The 20,748-nt window shown below is 47.1% G+C and overlaps 1 protein-coding gene across 12 annotated transcripts in view; it reads right to left on the reverse strand.

Moving 5' to 3' along the window:
* Positions 1–20,748, reverse strand: part of LOC144933630 (ral GTPase-activating protein subunit alpha-1-like) — a 134,273-nt gene that overhangs the window by 5,049 nt on the left and 108,476 nt on the right. For all 12 annotated transcript variants that reach the window (XM_078858641.1, XM_078858636.1, XM_078858642.1 and 9 more), the window contains one exon: positions 396–520. In XM_078858641.1, the coding sequence (XP_078714767.1) occupies positions 396–520 (125 nt within the window). The remainder of the gene's footprint in view (positions 1–395; positions 521–20,748) is intronic.

Here is a 20,748-nt window from a genome sequence, read left to right on the forward strand (position 1 = left end):
ATGCCCCACCCTCCCCTCCCTCTGCGGAGCACGACTCGAGTTCAGGCAACGAGGGGTGTGCGGGTGGGTGTGGGTGTGTGGGGGGGGGTGTGGGTGGGTGTGTGGGTGGGTGTGCAGGGGGGTGTGTGGGTGTGTGGGTGGGTATGTGGGTGGGGATGTGGGTGGGGATGTGGGTGGGTGTGCGGGTGGGTGTGCGGGGGGGTGTGCGGGGGGGTGTGCGGGGGGGTGTGCGGGGTGGGTGTGTAGGTGGGTGTGTGGGTGGTGTGTGGGTGGGTGTGTGGGTGGGTGTGTGGGTGGGTGTGTGGGTGGGTGTGTGGGTGGGTGTGTGGGTGTGTGTGTGGGGGGGGGGGGTTGTGGGACCGGTGACTGCGTGCGCGCGCCACTGCAGCCCTCACCTGCTTCACACGAGAGCGGGCGGCACATGGCGGGGCTGTACACCTGCGCCGCCAGGTCCTCGAAGGTGCTCACCTCCCGCTGCTGCTTCACGATGGCCTCCAGGTACCGCGACCGCTCTTCGTAGCTTGAGAAGGAGCGGTGAGCGGTAGGGGAGGGGGGGGTGCCGTCAAGGAAGCCGACAGGTGCGCTCGCTTGCTCTCTCTCACTGCCCCCCAGCGGGAATGGTGAAACGAGGGGGGGGGGGGGGAGGGGCCTGCAGATTTTCCCAGCGGGTCCCTCTGCCGAACACGGCGCTGGAGCAGCACGTTCACCGCGAAGCAGGAGAGCTTTGGCGTCGAGTGCCCGAGCGCAGAGTAAACCTGGCCACCTGCCGCCTTTCCCTTGCCCCATCGCCTGCATGTTTGGAGTTTTGCCCGTTTCCCCTCAACATTTAGCAGCGCGCATTTCGATTACTCAAATAGTTTTTCTGCTGCAAATTTTCACGCGACAAGCCCACTTCGTTGCGCTATGATTTGCGGCCAGGTCGCTTCTGAAAAGGAAGCTAATAGATCAGTGGGCTTTACCTGGTAAGATAAAAATAAAACTAGTTTAGTTTTATTTAGATATATTTCTTTAAGTGATTTGTTTACCTTTCCTATGCTTTGTTTTTGTATCGTTTGCTGTAACCTTCTGACTCGCAACCTCCTGGACATCTGAAAAAAAGAGCTTCATAGCTCATCGGATTACTCCAGTAGAAATATTCTGATTGTGATTACGGCTGAAAATTATGGGTTAGAAGAGACGATGAGGGTACATTTAAGCACCGCACACAGGGAGCAAAGGTGAAGAGACAAAGTGAAATTTGATTAATTTTACACGTGATATTTACGTCATGATGCCTCGCTGAAATAAAAAAAAACTATCGCTCGGCACACACATTGCACGCACACGGTTATTAAACCATTTGTGGTGAAAGAATGAATTTTCACTGTGGAGGCAAGCGAGTGAACATATTGAGATCTGCTTATTAAATGTATGCATGCTCACGCGCATTATATTGACGTTTCGATATGGCTATGCTTAACATCAACAAGCTTAATGTGTTGACATATGATTCAGAGCTTTCGTACTTAAAGCATAATATAACCACATTTCCTTTTTATTTTCTCGTGATGTTTTTGTTAGACTGCCTCCGTTGGAAATAACAAATGATATATGATAAAGAAGCATTACTCTCTTACATCGTGTTGGCTCACTATTTAACGTCATGCAAATCAGTGCATGGAATGAATATGCAACAAAAATACATTATTAATAGTCTGGGCAAGAAATACTCGGCTTTTTGCTTTACAAAATGTGCAAACGCAGCTGCACAACGATTCCTACAAATCTATATTCGTTTGCTCACGACAACAACAACGACAAAACGTGTATTTTACGCGAGGTTTGAATTTTGTCCGATGCATCTGCAGGTCTCATTACAGGCGTCGGCATTGTTGCTCTTGTCGGGACAGACAGTGCGACAGAGGCCCTCTGCGGGTCCCTGTGGGGCTGCCACACAGACAGATTGAGATGTCACGGCTGGCCGAGGAGCCAATGAGCGGAGAGCCCGACGGGGGCAGGGGGGGGTGTTTAGAGGACAGTCGGGTGGACGGAGGCAGAGAGATGGCAAGAGGGGCGAGCGATTAGGGCCCATGAGGATGACACCTGCCAAGCGAGACGACGGGACACGCCACGACGTGCCAGCTGAACCCCGGCTGACCGAGCCTGCACGTGCATGCTTAACCTTGGAATTGTGTGTTTTTCTTCTTCTTCAGACATTAGTATATTTACGGTTGGATGCTGGGCTTGAAATTGATCGTTAACGAAATTACCCTTCCACCCCACCCACCCCATCCAGCGATTCGATTGTGTCATGATGCAGGGGTTGCAATTCGATAAAAAAATGTTTTTTTACTCGGTTTGACATTCGTATCGTTTGTACAGTTTGGTTCACTCAGACAGTAAAAATGTCACAATAAGATGACGTGCGCAAGTAATTTGCACGATCCGATACCCGTATCATAAGCGTATGGATCGATTTTCATCAAGATTCGATTCATTGTTATATGTCAAGTCAGAGCCACACCCTGCTGCCTTCTCCATCACAAACTACTAACACACGGCAGCCAGCATTCATTTCACGTGTCAATTTGAGGGCTGGTCATCAGAAAACGGCTTGAAAATTTAGTTTTCATCAGGCCCCATGACGCCACAGTGGCGAGATGTTCACTACCTCGCCTGGTATACAGGAGGTCGTGGATTCGATCCCGACCCTGACGCCTGTTTATTTGCAGTTTGCGTGTTCTCCCGATGGTCATGTGGACTTTTCTCCCGGTCCCCCGGTTTTTCCCTCCGCATTTATAATTAACATGCATTTAGAGTATTTGGCTGCTATAAATGTACACGTGATAAGCCACTTCGTTGAGCTATCATTTGTAGCCAGGTCGCTTCTGAAAAAGATCTATATAGCTCAGTGGGCCTTACCTGGTAAAATAAAAAGTTTAGTTTTAGTTTAGTTTGTAGTATAGTCTCCAACTATTACCCACTTATCTCTCTGGCCTATGTGCTATGAATAAGTGCCGCATCCTGAAATGTGCCTTATTATATATATCTCCAAATAAGGCAGTGTTTACCGACGAATTTGTTGCGTTTATAGCATTTATTTCAGGTGGTTAAGCCTATGCCAAGTAGAGTGCTCGTGCCAAGTCGAGGTATTACAACTGTACAATTGTGTAGGGCCAGGTATCACAGAAGGCACTCGTGGTAAAACACGCAACGGCCGTTCAATCATCAATGCACGAACATATGTTACACACTCGGGGTCATCGAAAAGTCAGAGGTAATTAGACTCACGCTACGATAATTTATTTCTGTTCTTGTTTCGCGCCTCTCACCCAAGGCTCTGACCGTGTATTTTTGGCACCTCAAGCAAGCGTGCTGACACTCGCCACGCACACTGGGGTGGCTTGGTTGAACAGGAATCGGCATAATCGTGTGCCGTGTGAAGATGTCCCATTAGCAGCTCTGCGTGCCGTGTACGTTTGGGTGTGTGTGCGCGCGTGCATGCGCTCATGGGGAGCCGGTAATGCAACGGTTAGCGCACTGTGCATTGAACCCGGTGCCCTGAGTTCGATTCTCGCTCATGGCCAACATAAGTGTGTGTGAACTGGTCCTGGGCCTCTCCTAGATCGATTCAGCCTCAAATGAGTACCTGGTGTGGTGTGTAAACATCGCCACTGGGGAGACAAAGGTGGCCGAGTGTTGTACAGGTCACCGACTCCCCCTTGTGCCGTGCCGGCCTTGATAGGTGCTCGCTAACAGCACTTGCCCCAACAGTATGTTAAGGCTATAGGGGGGATCTTTGTCTCTGTGCGTGCGCTTGAAGTATGCTTTGCGGGGTAGTGGTAAAATATCCCGAAAATGGCAGTGATTTTTGGCTTGCTTACAGATCACGACACTTCATAACAACTTAATCACAGCCATTTGTTGGTGATGGCAACTGTGTGAACATACTTCTCCATGCTGGTCAGGATGGGTTTGGGTAGTGGTGTGGGGTGGTGGAGTGGGGTAAGGACCGTTTCAGATGTCGCATATTATAGCCAGGAATCGAACTTAGGTGGCGAGGTTCAAAGGATAGCGCGCTAACCATCGCGCCACCGCTTATTTAAACACATACCTAGAAGACGAGTACATTATGCATGCGACACATGTCGACATTAGTGCTGAGAAGACAAAAGCAGCTGGGTTTGGTAGCGACACCACAACGGTGCTTGTGCGTGAAGTGACAGTTTTCATCGGCGTTCATTGATAAGCGCTTGCTAAAAAACGTCAAAGCGGTAAAACTAAATGATCACCGTTGTCTTTGTGCATAAGTGAATGCTATTCCTTGATTGATATCATCCCTGACCCCATTTGCAACAGATTTTTCTCTAATTTAAAGCAAATTGACCCGGGTTTGGGTTTACGCACGATTATCGGGAGACAATATCGACCTTGCGTAATCGGCCTCTCGCTGCGCGCGCCTGCAACTCATCGGACGGGTATGGATTTTGGGACAGAAAGAAAGCCGTGCGACTTGCTAATACGGCCGCAACTCAGGGGGATGCGCTTAACCTGAACTCAATACAACTGCTCAGGAAAGATCTCGGGAGGCAGCGGAAGCTCTTTGTCCGTGAGTCGAAGAAGCGACCGGCAACTGTGTTTTTTTGTTGTTGTTGTTGCCCGTGCCGTTTGTTTGCTCAGGATAAGTGCTTTGCCTGTCCATCCGCCGGACGGCGTACCGGCCGGCCGCCACGTGAATAAAGCGACGCTTAATTTACCGCCTTCCGCCCGCAGACAATGACGAAAACCCCCTCCCCCGAGGCCTCGTTTGGGACGACTGCAGCCGCGCCGGCTGACGGCGACGTGGCGTGCGCTGGGCCGGGCGCGTGTCGCGTATCACGCACGGGCGGGCAGAGGCAGCCGGGCCTGGCTCTGGGAGGAGCGCGACAAATCGCTTTAAGAGGCAGCCGCAGCGGCCACCTGAGCCACGCGGCCGGCCGGGGGCTCCCCGAGTCCCCACGGCGATCTCGGAACAATCGCCGCCGATTCCCCCACGTGCCACCGTCGCCGTGGCGCACGCCGCCACCCCCCCCCCCCCCCCCGAAAATACCCCCCCCCCCACCACCACCGCCCCCCATCCCGCCTCCCCCGCCGCTTTCCCTGCTGCCTCCGCAGTCCCTCTTTGCTACATGTCAGGTTTTTTTTTCTTCTCGAGCCGAATCCTCTGTGCCACCCTTCTCCATCGCTCGCGTCAACAAACAGCGAAAGGAAAACAATTGTCCCGCACTCGGGAGGTTTGCTAATTACGCTCGGCGTTGACAGAATGGCTTATTTCTCCACGTGTCCCCCGAGCCCATCAAGGCCCATTCTGCGCAAGCAGCGCAGGCGCCAGCCGGCCCCACAGCCATCCACGTGGAGCACAAATAAGAAGAACCCCCCCCACCCCCCCCACCCCCCCCCGTTAATTCGTTTAATTTCATATATAAACCTTCGGGTTTTTTCTATCTCAATTTTAAAATCACCCTCAAGGCTGTACTTGATGTGTACAAACTCATTAGGCGATATTGTGGAGCATTGTGGGTAAATGCATACATTCTGTGTCTCCACATATAAAAACGATTATGTTTTACTCCTTCGGCCTAATGGCTTTGCAGACAAATATTATCCAGCAGCATTTTTCTAGGCGAGCAAACTATGGACCGATTTTCACTTTCTGGGTTCTATCAGCAGTCAGGCTTAAACATATTGCTCTGCATTGGCAATCGGTTGATGGACTAGAATATAGGTTTTCGAGTACATGTGGAGACGGAAGAGTTCTGCTCATATATGAATCGCCATTGATGCTTCACACCAACGCATAATGCATTTGTACACAAAATGACATATAGCTTTAATGGCGATTCTAAAATTGTGATTGAACAAATTTTTTTTAGCAGTATTTAAACGGAGGTCATTCAATCAACATGTTTCCTTTGCTAAGCAATTACTTTATTTATTAATAGACTTTCACATCAGTGCTCATGGCGTACTGCCGTTAAAATATAATCATTAATTTATTAGCTCCTTTTATTCTGCTATGTCGCTTTAGGCCACATTGCATCTGGTCCAGCGAGTGCGTTTGAGCACGCAGTCCGAAATGATTTACTGTCGGAGGGCACAACCGACAAAATGCGAGTCTTGGAAACACTAAACCATCCCACGTTTACATATCGAATTCCACATTAAAGAAGACATTTACAAATTCATCCTATGCCGCAGAGTTTACACAGGTACATCTTGCCTAAGAGAAAAAAAAACAAATCAATATTGGGAGAAAACTAACACGTGTTAATCGGTTAATGTTCCACAAACAATAAGCCCAAACACAATGAACCTCACGATGATAAAAAAATTACTTTACACACGATGGCAGCGGCGGCGCATTTGCCGAATCGTGCTAGTAGCTAAAAAGGTTGTTAGGCATCCCAAGGCTAACGAGGCCTGTCTAATGTTTCCCCATTTGCAGGAGCGAGCAGGAAGCACGATGCAATGAACAATATAAAGTAGGGACATCCATAAACACGAGAAAATAATCGAGTCAGCAAAGCAGTGACACCAACGCGAAAACGCAGTTCCACCATTTAAAAACAATTGATGTCACCATCTCAATATATATAGGAATGCCTCGGTATGCTCAAAATGTTCAGAATAATACGTTTCCAATCCACTGCTAAATGTACTGTACGTTGAACTTCTTTCGCACCGTACGCAGCCAACCGTGCTCGCCGGGAGGTGCAGGGGAAGGACAACAAACTAAACGCAAAAAGGCAGTTCTAAAGAAATTCGTTTTCAATCGAGATGATTTAAAAGTGCACAACTCCAGTGGCTTCCTAATATCGGAAAGGGAGAGCGTTCCAGACGGCCACACAAGCGCATCTGAAAGGGCGCTATTCAGTGACCATCCTTGTTCGATGGCCAGCCAAAATACGCTGAACGAAGGCCTCCCCATGCCACGTCAGTCACAGGGGTTGTCTGACTATACTTCACCAGTGCGGGTTGGTGAGGTGGAGGACCGTGGTTTGGACTCAAGCTCAGGTGCTTATTTATGTTTTTACCAGGTGAGGCCCACTAAGCTATATAGCTCTTTTTCAGAAGCGACCTGGTCACAAAGGATAGCTCAACGAAGTGGCTTATCGCGTGGAAATTTATATAGCACCCAAATACTCTAAACCAGGGGTGGGGAACCTTTTTTCTGCCAAGGGCCATTTGGATATTTATAACATCATTCGCGGGCCATGCAAAATTATCAACTTAAAAATTAGCCTGTTATATTTGGTCAAACATTTAATTAACTCACCCCAAATGTGATGGCTGGAACTGCTTCTCTTTGGTGAGGCGTGTGATGTTCGCTTGTATTGATGATGTTGCTACTCGCAACTGCTTTTCCAGGTTTGCTCCTAGATTTATTGATTTCGAGTCCCGCCTGCGGTTGCCTTGGCAGGGCCAGACCAAATGATTTTGCGGGCCTTATACGGCCCGCGGGCCGGACGTTCCCCACCCCTGCTCTAAACGCATGATTATAAATGTGAATGAAAAAATTGGAGCCGGTGAAAAATACACACGACCACGGGGAGAACATGCAAACTCCAAATATACAGGTGTCAGGATTGGGATCAAATCCATGCCCTCCTGCATGCCAGGCGAGGTAGTTAACATCTCACCACCATGGCACCCGTTTTTATAGCAGTGCCCTAACCACTGCGCGAGCGCTCTCCACCAAATATTTGTGCCGCAATAATTTCATACAAAACATCTGGGGATCTGCGAAAATTGTGAACAACTATATGCATGAAATAAATTAGTTTACTGCCAAAGTCCCATTTATATAGGAACACTTTTTTGTTCATAACTGTATTGATCTGAATCATGCCCATTCACTGAAATAACAAACGTTCACAATTGAACGTCAAATAAAATAACTGGACAATACGTTCTCTCACAATACGTTTAGAACATTTCACATCCGGAAACGTGAGGCTACTGAGAAGACAAAGAACCGGTCATCTTTGTTTACTGTTTTTTGTTTTACTCGACAGCGTTTTCGCAGCACTCATCCGCTTTGCTATGCAAATGTTATCATTAATATGCCAGGGAACAATACAGCATTACACACGCACATTGGGGGGGCGCGGACGGGTGTGGACAGAACACCGGTTACTTTGCATCAAATTATAGATGAACGTGTCGCGATACAAGCAAACAACGAGTAAGAACTGCGAGACAGCCCTCCCCGCGCTTTCCCACTTCACGGAGCCCGAAGATCAGAGAGATCTCTCGTCGAATGAGCTCCTAACTTGCGATATAAAAGCCTACGGCACGGCACACCAAGAAAGCTCGCACGCACGCAAATCGTCCTCTCGCGCACGCGCCAGGATGAACGGAACAGCTCTGGGGACAGACTGTCAGACACGAGGGGCTGCGAGTAATCTCATACCCCCCCCCCCCTCGTGTGCCGCGTGCACACTCCCCTGTGCAAACAAGTCTTGGGGGTGGTTGTTTTTTTTTAACTCTCTCCCCGTTGCTGTTTTTTTTTGCTGCTCGCTCCCCTCCGCTGTGCCTGGTAATTTCCGCCCTGGTAAGTGACTCACCCAAGTGTGAATTCGCCCGCACAATGGCGCACGCACACACGCACGCACGTACGTACACACACACACCAAACGGATTCGACGTTCTTGCCACCTTAAGCTTATTCTCTCGTACGGAGGTGGGAGGGCTTAATCACGCAATACAATCGCGAGTGAATGTAGTTAAATAAGCTGCGCTGCTGCGCGCAGATTCAACCGCAAAAAAAACCCTACACTTTATAGGCAAAAAAAATTCATTATTGTGTACCGTGTTTTTTTAAAATTCATAAATACGCACAGCGCATGCGTTACTGACCAGTGTGTGGGCCGCATTACGGAGAACATTAGGAATGGCACGAAATGTTATATTAGTGCCATAACCTTTTTTGTTTCCAATACACTCCTACAATTTAAATGCATTTGCAACAGAGGAAATGTCGTTGGAATTATCTTTCGTGAAATAGTTGTTGAAATAGTGCATCTGTAACCAGGGAGCACCCGACTTTTGCAAACAAAGGCTTTGTAAATGTTTTCAAAAAATTAGAAAATTGTAATTTTACAATGTTAATGAACGATAAACAAAACCTTTATGTTGCCAAAATATCTGGTGATTAAACACCGAAAGAAAGAAAAAAAATCCACAAATCAACAAATTGAAATTTAACACAATTAGTTACGGCTTCATTTGCCATCGAGAAAAAAAAATCAAAACAAATTTCTACAGACTATTTATACAAGCCAAAAAGACACGCACGGCAAAAAAACATTCTATAATTTACATTAAGCCGCAGCTTGAGGAGGCAGTCATCCAGCAGTGGATTGACCATGGCCGATGATGCTGAATTGTAAAATAATATGACGTTTAAAACAAAAAAAAGAACATCCACACGTCCTAATGCACCGATTTAACCAAGCGCCGCCCACATTCGTTTTAATGGAAAAGGAAGGTTTCCAAAGGGTTTTAATGCCTTCAAAATTATACAAGCGTCATCGGAGTAAATGTTTCCATCGCATAGGCAAATAGTAACATCTGTTTTTGTACGGTACAGCGGACGAGGCACTGGCTGCTTAACAGGACAGGTAAACACTGGCAGGTGTCCTTTTATCCTAAATTGCAAACATTCGGTTAGCGGAAAGCAAACAGCACCGGCAACTGAAAGGAAGAAAAAAAAATCTGGCTTTTTCACAGCCTTGGGAGATGAACAAATTCTCATCATTGTTACTCGGGTCAGCATCACTATTGCCGTTACAATATTTACAGCGGTGGTCCCCCCCCCCATCCGCCCCTACGCGGAGCTCGTAAGATATATCGTGGTTTTGCATTACTTACATTTTTAAAATTCTCTCATACGCACAATATTTTTTCTTTTACAAATGAGAATATTCTTAGGATTAATCTTTCCTCCCCCCAGTCAAAACCCCCCCCCCCCTCAAACATGCTTCTGTTATCCATTACCAATCCCACACATCAGTCCATTTTGGCACTTGGTCATTTTCCGAGGAATTCATTATTAATAGGCTACGACTACCGCTTGAACGACTAAAAAAAAATAGTGTGCGAGAAAAATCTTCCAAAAATGTACCATCCCTCCTCCAGGAGAATGCACCTTTCCATGCAATGCCCCCACCCAGCCCAATCATCCTCACCGTGGCACGCAAAGAGCGGCAAAGGTTAATGGATTCCAATCTGCGGGATAATTCCTACAGCGCCCGGCCGCGCCGACGGAGGCGGACGGGCGGACGGGCGGGGGGTGCGAAGGGCGTGCCGCCGGGTCTGGCCGGTCACAGCGCCACAGAGCCGCCGTTAATTGGGCCGTGGGGACGTAGGTGAGTGATTAGCGTGGGGAGTAAGGCGGAGGTTGCGGCAGGGGGGGGGGGGTCTGAGTTGCTGGGCACCACCTCCCAACCCACCCCCCCAAACTGGCCCCCACTTCCATCCCCCTACCCAAGGCATGGGCTTTCATGCTGCGTGTGTGCTTTGCGGAGCCAGGTGGGCAATTACAACAGTTATTCTTAACAACGGCATGAAAGTAATTGGAACGCGGTCCAGAAAGTCCTCCAGACCCAGTGTGAGTGCTAACCGTCGCGGCTGTGAAGAATTATCCGCATAGATTTTCTTTCTTCCCTTTCCCCGGAGAAAAATCTATGACAAACGAAACACGCGGTAACAATGTTTTACAAGTAAAATGTCGAATTTGAAATTAGTGCTTTAGCTAGACTGAGGCCGATAAGTGGTTTTGCATTGTGTGCAAAAATGGGAACAAAATGTAATGTCAATGTGCAATTTTTACATTCTTTATATTTTTTATTGTGGGTTTTCCATCAAATAAGCATATATTTGTTTACAGCTCGCTGTGGATCAACGGCTGGATGGAGGTATCCCCATGCTATGTCGGTCACGGGCGGGGCGGTTTGACCACACTTCGACATGCTGAACAAAGTGGGTGGGTTAATGGAAGGGGGATAGATAGGGAGGGGGGGACCCCAGGACCGGTTCAGATATCACTCGCCACCGACGTCAGCCATGCAGTGGAACTTGGGGAACTCGAGGTTTATAGGCAGCGCGCAAAGCGCTACGCCACCACTCCGTTCAATTAAATCATTGTACATCGGTGCACAAAGACCTGCAATGAACATGGATCAAGCAACCCTGACGTTGCCAAAGAAAATGTAACAAATAAAAATCGAAAAATGCAAAGGCACATCAGGTGACAAATACTGGGAATTACAATGAGAGAGAGAGAGAAAGAAAGAGGAACACGTTGGATCGCAGCGACGTAAGAAATGTAAGCAGTCCTCTACAGGAACACCTCGCTACGATGGCCGCGGCAAGGGCGAGACGGAAAACGGAATGGCAAACCGAACGAAGGGGAACACGCCAGACAGCATGCCCATCACGGAGATGCAGCGATGAGTTTAGCGATGGGGAGGCTCTCATCCAGCAGTGGATTGATCATGGCTGTTGATGGTCAATAGAAGATAATTTCTGTCTCGGTGTGATGACACTTCATAAAGACACCTCAGTATTCACAAGTTGGAACAATTATAAACGTTTTGCAACACTGACGGCCAACTTTTAATTGCCATTTCTTCTTACAATGAATACAACCCATTAACGAGTAAGGCCCATAAAGGGCATGTATAAAAGTGTTCAAAATTAATAGAATATTCAAGCCATAGACGACTCTAGATGGATTTCCATATTAATGCTGGCACATTTAGCATCAGTTCAGAACTCCAACTTTGAAAATAATAAGGCGAGTACCATTTCAATTAAGACACTCGCTGAAATTTGATATAGAAATTATTTTCAGAGCGGACCATTTTTTTCCTTTGTACGTTTGTCGAAAAGGGACAATGGAAAGTATTTGAACACATTAACCGTTCCTCCTGAAGCAAAATACTCGCAACTCCAAAGGCAAAGGACAATGGGCAGCCCTGAAACCAAAGTATAGTTTCTATAAATAGGGTGTAGTTCACCTGAGGATTGCTGGAGGCGCATCGCTTATTAATAAGGCCACATCCGAATGGTTTAGGTCAGTGGTCCTTATGAAACGCTGCAAGAGAACGCATCCACAACCCAACACCTCGCACTGTGCTCTGCACTGCACGTCCACTCAAACGTCATGGGACAGTCAATGGCGGAGCCAGGATTTTCGGTTAAGGGGGCAACCCCTCCAGCAATGAAAAATGATAGGAGTTGTTAGTAAGGACTTGTCCCTTGCTTTTCATTCGACGCGTGCGGCGATGGCGCAGCCATCGATCGAGGGTCGAATTCAAACCGTGTGTGATCGTCATCATGCTCGCTGAAGGTGTTGGCCTGTGTACTGTATACGCAACTGCGCACAATTATGCGAGTCACTTATAACTGCTTTGCCGTTACCTATTGCCAATTATTTACTCCGATTTTTGTCCTAATATCTCATAGAAACCCTGGCACATAATATGCTACACAGTGGCAGTGGGAGTCGTAAAATGCCGATGTATTACTAATAAACCCCAATGATTCGATCGAAATTAGGGATTTCGATCGGATCATTGGGGGGGCACGTGCCACCCCCCCCCCCCCCCCCACTGGCGGAGCCAGTGAGGGCAGTCCCGTTACTCTTCCCAATAGCCAGGAACTAGATATTAAATTCTCAAACAGCCAATTATTTACCATCTATTTAGCGCTGTGCAGACACTTTATGATATCACAGACGTGACGGTGATGTTTATACGCTTTGGAGAAGGGCCAATGCCCAAAGCGTCGCCTATTTATATTTTTGTTATTTTAAGGCCACAGTGTTCTTGACGATTGTGTCGAGCGTTTTATTTATTTTTTCGTGATGGTGAAGCGTTCTGTGAGCTAATCGTCTGAAGGCTACATTAGTTCGGCACGAACAAAAACCGCTTGCGCAAAACGAATCCAACCGTGGTGGACAAGAGAAGGGTCACAAACGAGAGAGGGGGCCGTTCGTTAGATCCCGCTCGCTGCGTCGTCAGGGAGCAGAGATCGATTCGAGGGTCTCACTGGGGTCGTTCTTCAAGAGCGCCGGAATAACTGCTGCCACAACAGTTGTCGCGAGCCTGGTAACAGCAAACATATTTTCCTCAAATTTGTTTTCATTTACTCCAACTATTTTTGGGAGTCACACTTTCATAAGAAAAATCATAGTTTGCAATACAGAGAAAAAGTCTAAGCGATGTTTTGTTCAAATGAGCATTGAGTACGACGCTCAGCTCCTGCATACAGTCCTAAGCCTGTGGTGGAAATTCCTCATTCCTATGGTGGGGGCAAGTCCATCCCCAGGAAAACCACTGGCGACCTCCCCACAAAGTGGTACTCATTGTATCGTCACCAGAGAAATGATGGGCTGAGAGTCAACCCCCCCCCGCAACCCCCCTGCACCCAGGATTTAGGTCATTCAAAGCTTGGTTGTCACATCCAGTGCATGCGTGCGTCTTCCTAAGTGACGTCTTCAGAACAGCAACTCAGCCAACGAGCCATGGACACGGAAGGTAGACACAATTTGAAAAGCCACTCGTTACCCGGGCCTCTGAACACCCTCCCCCCCCCCCCACCAGTCCCCCTTAATAAAGTCGTTCCAATCACCCTCAGGGCGAGGAGGATCTGCAAGTACCAAAAAGGCAATCAGTTGAACGTCCGACCAGCGGCTGAGGTCGGACGGCCGGTGTAACGTGAGATTCCTCCACGATCCAGGAGGGAGAAATCGACAGGTGGTGGTGGTTGTTGACAAAGTTCTCGGTGTCTCGCCTCTCTCTCCAGCTCTGCCGGTGTGTCTGCGATTACACAACCACCACCACCACCACGAGGGCGACGGCGGCGGCGATGACGACGGGTGCTCCCGCCGTAACGAGGTAAAAGCTTTAACGGATTACACGAGCGAGCGTGCAAGTGTGGTAATACGGCGCCTCGCGCCGCGTCTCGGGCTCGAATCGTGCTCGGGCGTTGTCCCACAGAAGCGACCCGCCGATCGGTGAAATTGGCGCCGACAGTCAAGTTCATGAAGGTATCTTTCGATTGAAAGCTTTTCGTGACTGCAGGGATTCATCTTCTTTGTTCTTTCGGTAAAGTCACGTAGAAGGGAAATAATAAAATAATAAAAATAAAACATTCTAAATCTCACCTGGATGGTGAGAATTATTTAATAAAATAATAAAAATAAAACATAATCACTCTCACCCGAATGGTGAGAATTATTTTATTATGTTTTATTTTTATTATTTTATTATTTCCCTTCTACGTGACTTTACCGAAAGAACCAAGAAGATTCATGAAGGTAATATCGGATTGGGTAAAACGGACCTCTATCGATAAACAATTGTGTGCGTTTAGAGCAGTGGTTCTTAACCTTTACTGCAGCTGTGCACCCCTTAGCTTCTCAGTCGTAAAATAATTGTATAATGTTCATGAATGGATCGGGGTTGGTGAAACAAAGTAGCTGTGTACTTACGTGCCCGTGCTCAATTTGTGATTCGATGATTTACCTTCGACACAAATCTGTCTGTGTCTCGCACCCCCAGGGGCTGCGTGCACCCCAGGTTAAGAACCACTGCCTTAGACCTATCGTCATGGTCGCGCAAGTTTGCGTGATTTGGTCTACTTCATTCCTAACGACGTGCCTGAAACAGAGTTCTCGTTTTTATTTCAATACTACTTCTGAGTCACAGCTGCAACGTATTCCTATAAATGCCTTTGGATTGGAACGGTCCCTTTATACCTTCATTTTCAAAAGGGCACATGCTCTCATAGCACATTCCAAATAGCCTGCACATACGGCTCGTAATGAGTGACATATCAGTCGACGTCCAATGGATCTATCAGCTTTTGTCTCAAAACTAATAGAATATTTCATCCTAGGCAGTGGCAATTTACAAAAAAAAATGCAGAGTGTTTAATTTCCCTCCGAGGGCAATCCTATCTAGGCTCACTACTAAATTATATATTTATCCACAAAACCCGTAATTGTATTAGGCAGTATAAAATAAATCTTTTGAAAGCCTATGGTTGGGGGGAAAAGAATACAGAAAAAATACAACCATAATTTGTAAAGAGCCCGACTACTGACCACTTAGACCAAAATGTTACAAAAAAATTACCGGAAGGCATCTGCGACAAATTAAAATTTAAATGAAAATGTTATCACACATGTGCGTGAGTTATTCATTCGCAGCACGACACGGCGCGTTTAGCATTTCAAAAAGCCTCATCAAGAGGCAAGCGACCTTCTCTCTTTCATCCCAGGTATTCAACACATTGCAAATTTTACCAACCTCCTTTCAGCCAATGCTAATTCTTATGGCCGCACACGCACGCACACACACACACACACCTCTGAAGCATCTGGGACTTGACGAATCCCTCAAATTACCACTTACACGCAGTGAAATAAGATCCCGTTTCCAATGAAAGCTCATACAGGACAACATTTACATCAAAATATCATATTGGCAAAGCATCCACTTTGTTTAACAAGGGCACTTACTACTTTTGACAGACAAAAATAATTGCAAGCAGGTGGGCAACATCTTATAGTTGAAACTAGATGCTTTTTATTATTCCGTTTGGCCTCGATGTGCCACGAAGTGTAATGCGTTCCCATTTCATTCGTCTATTCCATTGCAATTTCTATGCCACGAATGAGACTCTCCAGCAAAAAAAAAAGAATATATAAAAGTTTTTTGGACAATGGGAAGATCTTTGGTTAGGAGTTTGTGTCTAATGCAGCCTTAATCTTGTTTGCAGGAACTTCAGAATGAGCCAAACAAGTAAAACATAAAACCGGGTTACAAATCACGAGGAAACACGCAGACATTGTGAAATATAGACACAAGTATCGATTATATTATATTATCAATGTCTGCCTTGAAAGGTTTACAATCTTTCGCAGAGAAATCTACTTTCAAAGCTCTCATTTCTGTTCTCTGATTACAGCCCGGCTTTTTACAGGTGCTGTTGACGGTTGTGCTGTACACAGCTCTCCGATGCGCTTTCTGGGTCATACCACGTGCTGCTCGGCACGGCGTCCGACGTTTCGCTCCCACGTGCCGGCAGCTTCTTCAGGAAATGTCTTCATTACTCACTTCCTAAAGAAGCTTCCAGTGCGTGGAGCGAAACGTCAGGACATCGTGTCGAGCAACACGCAGTCCGACACCATGAAACGCACCGGAGAGGTTCAGAAAAGCCGAGTGGGGTACAATATTACCAGAGAGCTGATACAGAAACCCATATTGTGCAGGGAATTGTGTGATCCAATAACAACAAATATTGAGCATTTAAATACTAACACTGTGAGCCAAGTGGTTAACATCCCCCCCCCCCTCCACCACCACCTCCCCTCCCACCCACCTGGGTGATTCAATAAATTGTAGCAACTCTGGGTGAATATTCGATTCAAGAATATATCTCTTTTTTTCTTACAATGTGGTGACATTGCTGGACAATGAAGGATGACAGAGGCTTGGGAAGCTTGCGATCCAGCAGTGGATTGATCATGGCTGACAGTGATGATGATGGTGACAGCGTGGTGAATGTAGGCGGCACAAGTTGGTGCTGGGATTCACACACAACATGCAAATGAAAATACGTAAATTCTTACACGAGTGATTCGATGCATATATCATCGAGAGACATTGATTGATCAAGTGATGCATTGTTACGCCTCTGTTAAGCAGGGTACCATAGCACGGCTGTTAAATCACCGTTTCGTCTTGTCCATACTGTATTAAACCACCACAATACAGGACACAACACTCAGTCCTTTATACTGCCCCCACTTTGGCATTGCTGCCCATCACCTACACTGACTAAGAAAGGTAATCCTGCTTATCTCTTTTGCCTTCAATAGTGCTGTTGTAATGCTGGTCACTTGGTGATTGGGCCTTTGAACCGAGAGCTCTACAACCATGATTATAAAAAAAAATTGCCTTAGCTTAGCCAGAGTAAAAAAAACACTGTGGCAGGTGTCATTTTAGAGGGGCATCTTGAGTAAACACAAAGAGAGAAACAATAGCTGGGAATAATGTACGTGGTTATTAGCACCACGTTTGATGTCAAGAGTAATTGCTGTGAATTTACTCAGAGATTCACAATGCGGGGCCCAGTCCTTCTCCAGCACCCTGCATTGGACACAGAGGGCAGTGCAGATCTGTGCGACTGCTCAGCTGGCTAATGTGAGCAAGCGAGCCAGCCGGCCAGCCAGCCAAGGGAGCGATGATCGGCTTCGAATATCACGTAGAAGCGATGGAAGCGTTCGCTCGGGCTACTGGGCAGTGCCGTGATGTTAAGGACGCGCATCTCAAGACGCTTTAGAGAAGACGTGGGGAAAATGTGAGGAGCGCAGGCCCTGCTATTTATTGCTCAGCTATGGGAAATTACCTTCGACGTGATATTTTCCGTTTGTATGGTTAGAATGAATGACATTGTGACTATGAAGTTGCCTAATTTCAACTGCAACCATGCGTATCATCATGTAGAAAAGCAGAGATAACGAAACGTGAAATAAAAACTGCAATATGAATGCAAGTAATCCCGCCTCAATGTTAAATAGTGGTTTCGTCATGCGCGCATGAATCGATCGATGTTGAATATTCCAGCTTATGGTAAGTGCATGGAATCGTGCAAGTGGGATTCCATACACAAGCTGCCAGTCACCACGTGTAACTAAATTCCTCTGAATGCATCCCGTCTGATAAAATCTCAGAAGCTAAGCAGGATTTTGAGTCCGCGACAGTGCTTTGATGGACATTGATATGAAAAGTTTATCCCGAGATTAAGTGTAAATGCTACAATAAAAAAATGAAATGTAACATTTACACCTGTGAAATATTTGAAAGACCTATTCCTTGTTAAGTGCCAGTGTAACATGTGCATTGACATTTCCAATGACACTGACGTGTGTGAACAAGTAACTGATTATGTGGCGGTTAGCGCGCTGCGCTACGAACCTGGCAACCAGAGATTGATTCACGCTCACGACCAACACCGGCGACGATTATCTGAAATGGTCCTGGGCCTTCCCTAGATTGACTCGGTCTCAAATAATTACCTGGCACGGTGTGTAGTAAACATCGTCACTGGGAAGACAAAGGCAGTCGGGCATGGTGCTGGCCACCCACCCCCTCGTGTGCCGTGCTGGCCTTCATAGGTGTTACTCATGAACAGTACTTGCACCAACAGCCTGCTAAGGCTTTACGATCAAGAAATATGAGCACACAGTAACATAAGGCAACGCTTATCAAAACATTCACGCATGCAATCAACGATGTGAACCTAATTTCAACACGCACTCCAAAGGAGGTTGGCTATTTAAAACGCGAATAATAATCATCATAAGGCTTTACAGGTGTTTGTGTATCCACACGTCCAACACCTCTCAAGGCCCTTTTTTCTTTGTGGGTGTAAAGCACCTGACAGCATACACCGTGCCATTCTCTAAGGCCGCATGCAATCGGTCGGATTACATGGGACTCCATGGGAACCGAAATGACACGGCAGAGAAATGGCGTTCTCTTTTTCGTAATAAAAAAAAAGGCACGGTAGACAACGTCACCTAACGAGAATTTTCATGGCATACAGGGCAAGCAAGCGGGCAATAAAATAAAATATCTATCGACCACTTGAAAAAGACGTCAGCAGTGCTACCATACAGCACGCACAGTTCACCACACTGCAGCTGGTTACCGACGGCTTCAGCAAACAAGGCACCGGTGGGTATCAGGTGGTTGCCCGTGGTATCTGTGCACAAAGAGCGGCGGTGGTGTCCCCGCGTGTGACGTTGCATCCAGCTGGGTGAGGAGCAACGGTCAGAGGTCAGAGGCCGTGACTCACAATGTGGGGGTTGTCAGTTCAAATCCATGATTGCGGCTGACTAAAACCCTTCGGTTAGTGCTGGACACAACTGTATTTGCAAAATGTGATTTGTAACTTTCGTCCTTACTCATGTATCGATAGTGGAAATTTTATGTGCAATTTTGAGGGACTGTGTGTGTTGTCGTGGTGTGGTCTGGGACTGTTCTTGCTGTTGTTTTGTAGTCTTGCCCAAGCTTGTACTCATGCAATTTGAGGTTACATACTTTTTTCTACTTTACTTATTTTCTTTTAGTGATTTGCTTACCTTTCCGATACTTTACACTCCTATCGTTTTGTGCATTGTTCATTGTTGTAACTTTTTGACCCACCCCTACTTGGCATCTGTGAAAAAGAGCTCCAAAACTCATTGGGTTTCTCCGAGGATGAACAAAGATTCAGAAAGATTCCGATTCTGATTCCACTCTGAGGTAGATACAATGAAGATACCTTTGTGGGAAGTCAACAGTGGCTGTGCCTTCGATTTTTACTCCCACAACATAGATTTGCGGAATTTTAGAAAATGATTTGGCGTGATAATCAGGCGATGAGTGAAACTCTATGGTCGTTTGAATGTAAATAGCCCTTGGCCACGTGATACGTGTGCATTTGAGAGCACGTGTGCGTACTTCATACTGGACACAGTACACATGGGTGTAACATCTAGATGTAATATTTTCATTGATACCACACAAAAAAATACTTGAATTGAACATATGTAATCTTTAAGCATTCAAATTTTTTGTATATTTATGATAGCCTAATAAAGAGGTGTTATTTGTAAAGGTGTCCTGCCCTGTCAATTGACTATGCTCTTTGCAGTAATATCATCCTCATCGTCATCATCAGCCATGATCAACCCATTGCTGGGCGACGACCACTGTAATACATATAATATATGGCTTCACATGTTATATTCACTTATTGAGTGAAAACAAAAGACACTTTTTCGGTTTGTTACTAGCCCTCAGTTATTTTTTTGCACGAAAGCGATCGCACGCGAAGAACAGAGACTAATGCGGGTACATTTGAAATGTGTGTGAACAAAAAACAAAAACCCGGCTTTACAAAGAATACGCAGCATCCGTGAAAGAGGCTCCAAATCATATTAGACCTCACATTTCTCAGTTCAATGACAATGTGCGGAGCCAGCAAGGCAAAAGAGTAGCGATGCAAAGGGGGGAATAAAAGGGACGCCGTCCTTGAAAAAAAAGAGCTACAAAAAAAACTCAACAGAGGCAATTAATGTTGCCAGCGGCCACTCCATTGTCCTCCGTGTCCAACTACAAGCGCGGACTGTGAAGAGCCCCTCGTGCACATTCTCACACGGACAGCGATCCATTTCGTACTCCCAAAGAATGGGTCCCCCCGCGCGGAGACAATAACGAGGGGGTGCACCCCTCTAAAACCGTGCCCATGCCACCGCCACCCCGACTTCTACCCCCCCCCCCGAACAAGGGGGGGGGGCGGGGGGTACAACGCAGGAGGAGCCGCTGGGCGTCCCAAGCCCCGCAATCAGGCCCCGCCATATGTCATGGCTTGGCCGCGGGCCTTTGTGGCGCGGTTATCAGCCCAGAGTCAGACGCCGAGGGGCGAAGCAGCTCCCATGTGAAAACCTTCCCCTCCGCGAGAAGCCGAAGCACCGGGCCCAGGCCCGCCCGTCCCGAGCGCTTAGCAGACGTGGGGGAAAAAAAATGTTCCACGCGAACCCCCCTACCCTACCCGCCCGCCCGCCCGAGTGAGCGAGCGAGCGAGCGACGGAGCGAGCGCTGTGCTTCCCCCTCCCAACCTCCGCAACTCCCCCAACCGACTAATCTGAAGTAGCAGATGGGGAAG

Source organism: Lampetra fluviatilis, chromosome 7, assembly GCF_964198595.1.
Source record: "Lampetra fluviatilis chromosome 7, kcLamFluv1.1, whole genome shotgun sequence".
Lineage (NCBI taxonomy): Eukaryota > Metazoa > Chordata > Hyperoartia > Petromyzontiformes > Petromyzontidae > Lampetra > Lampetra fluviatilis.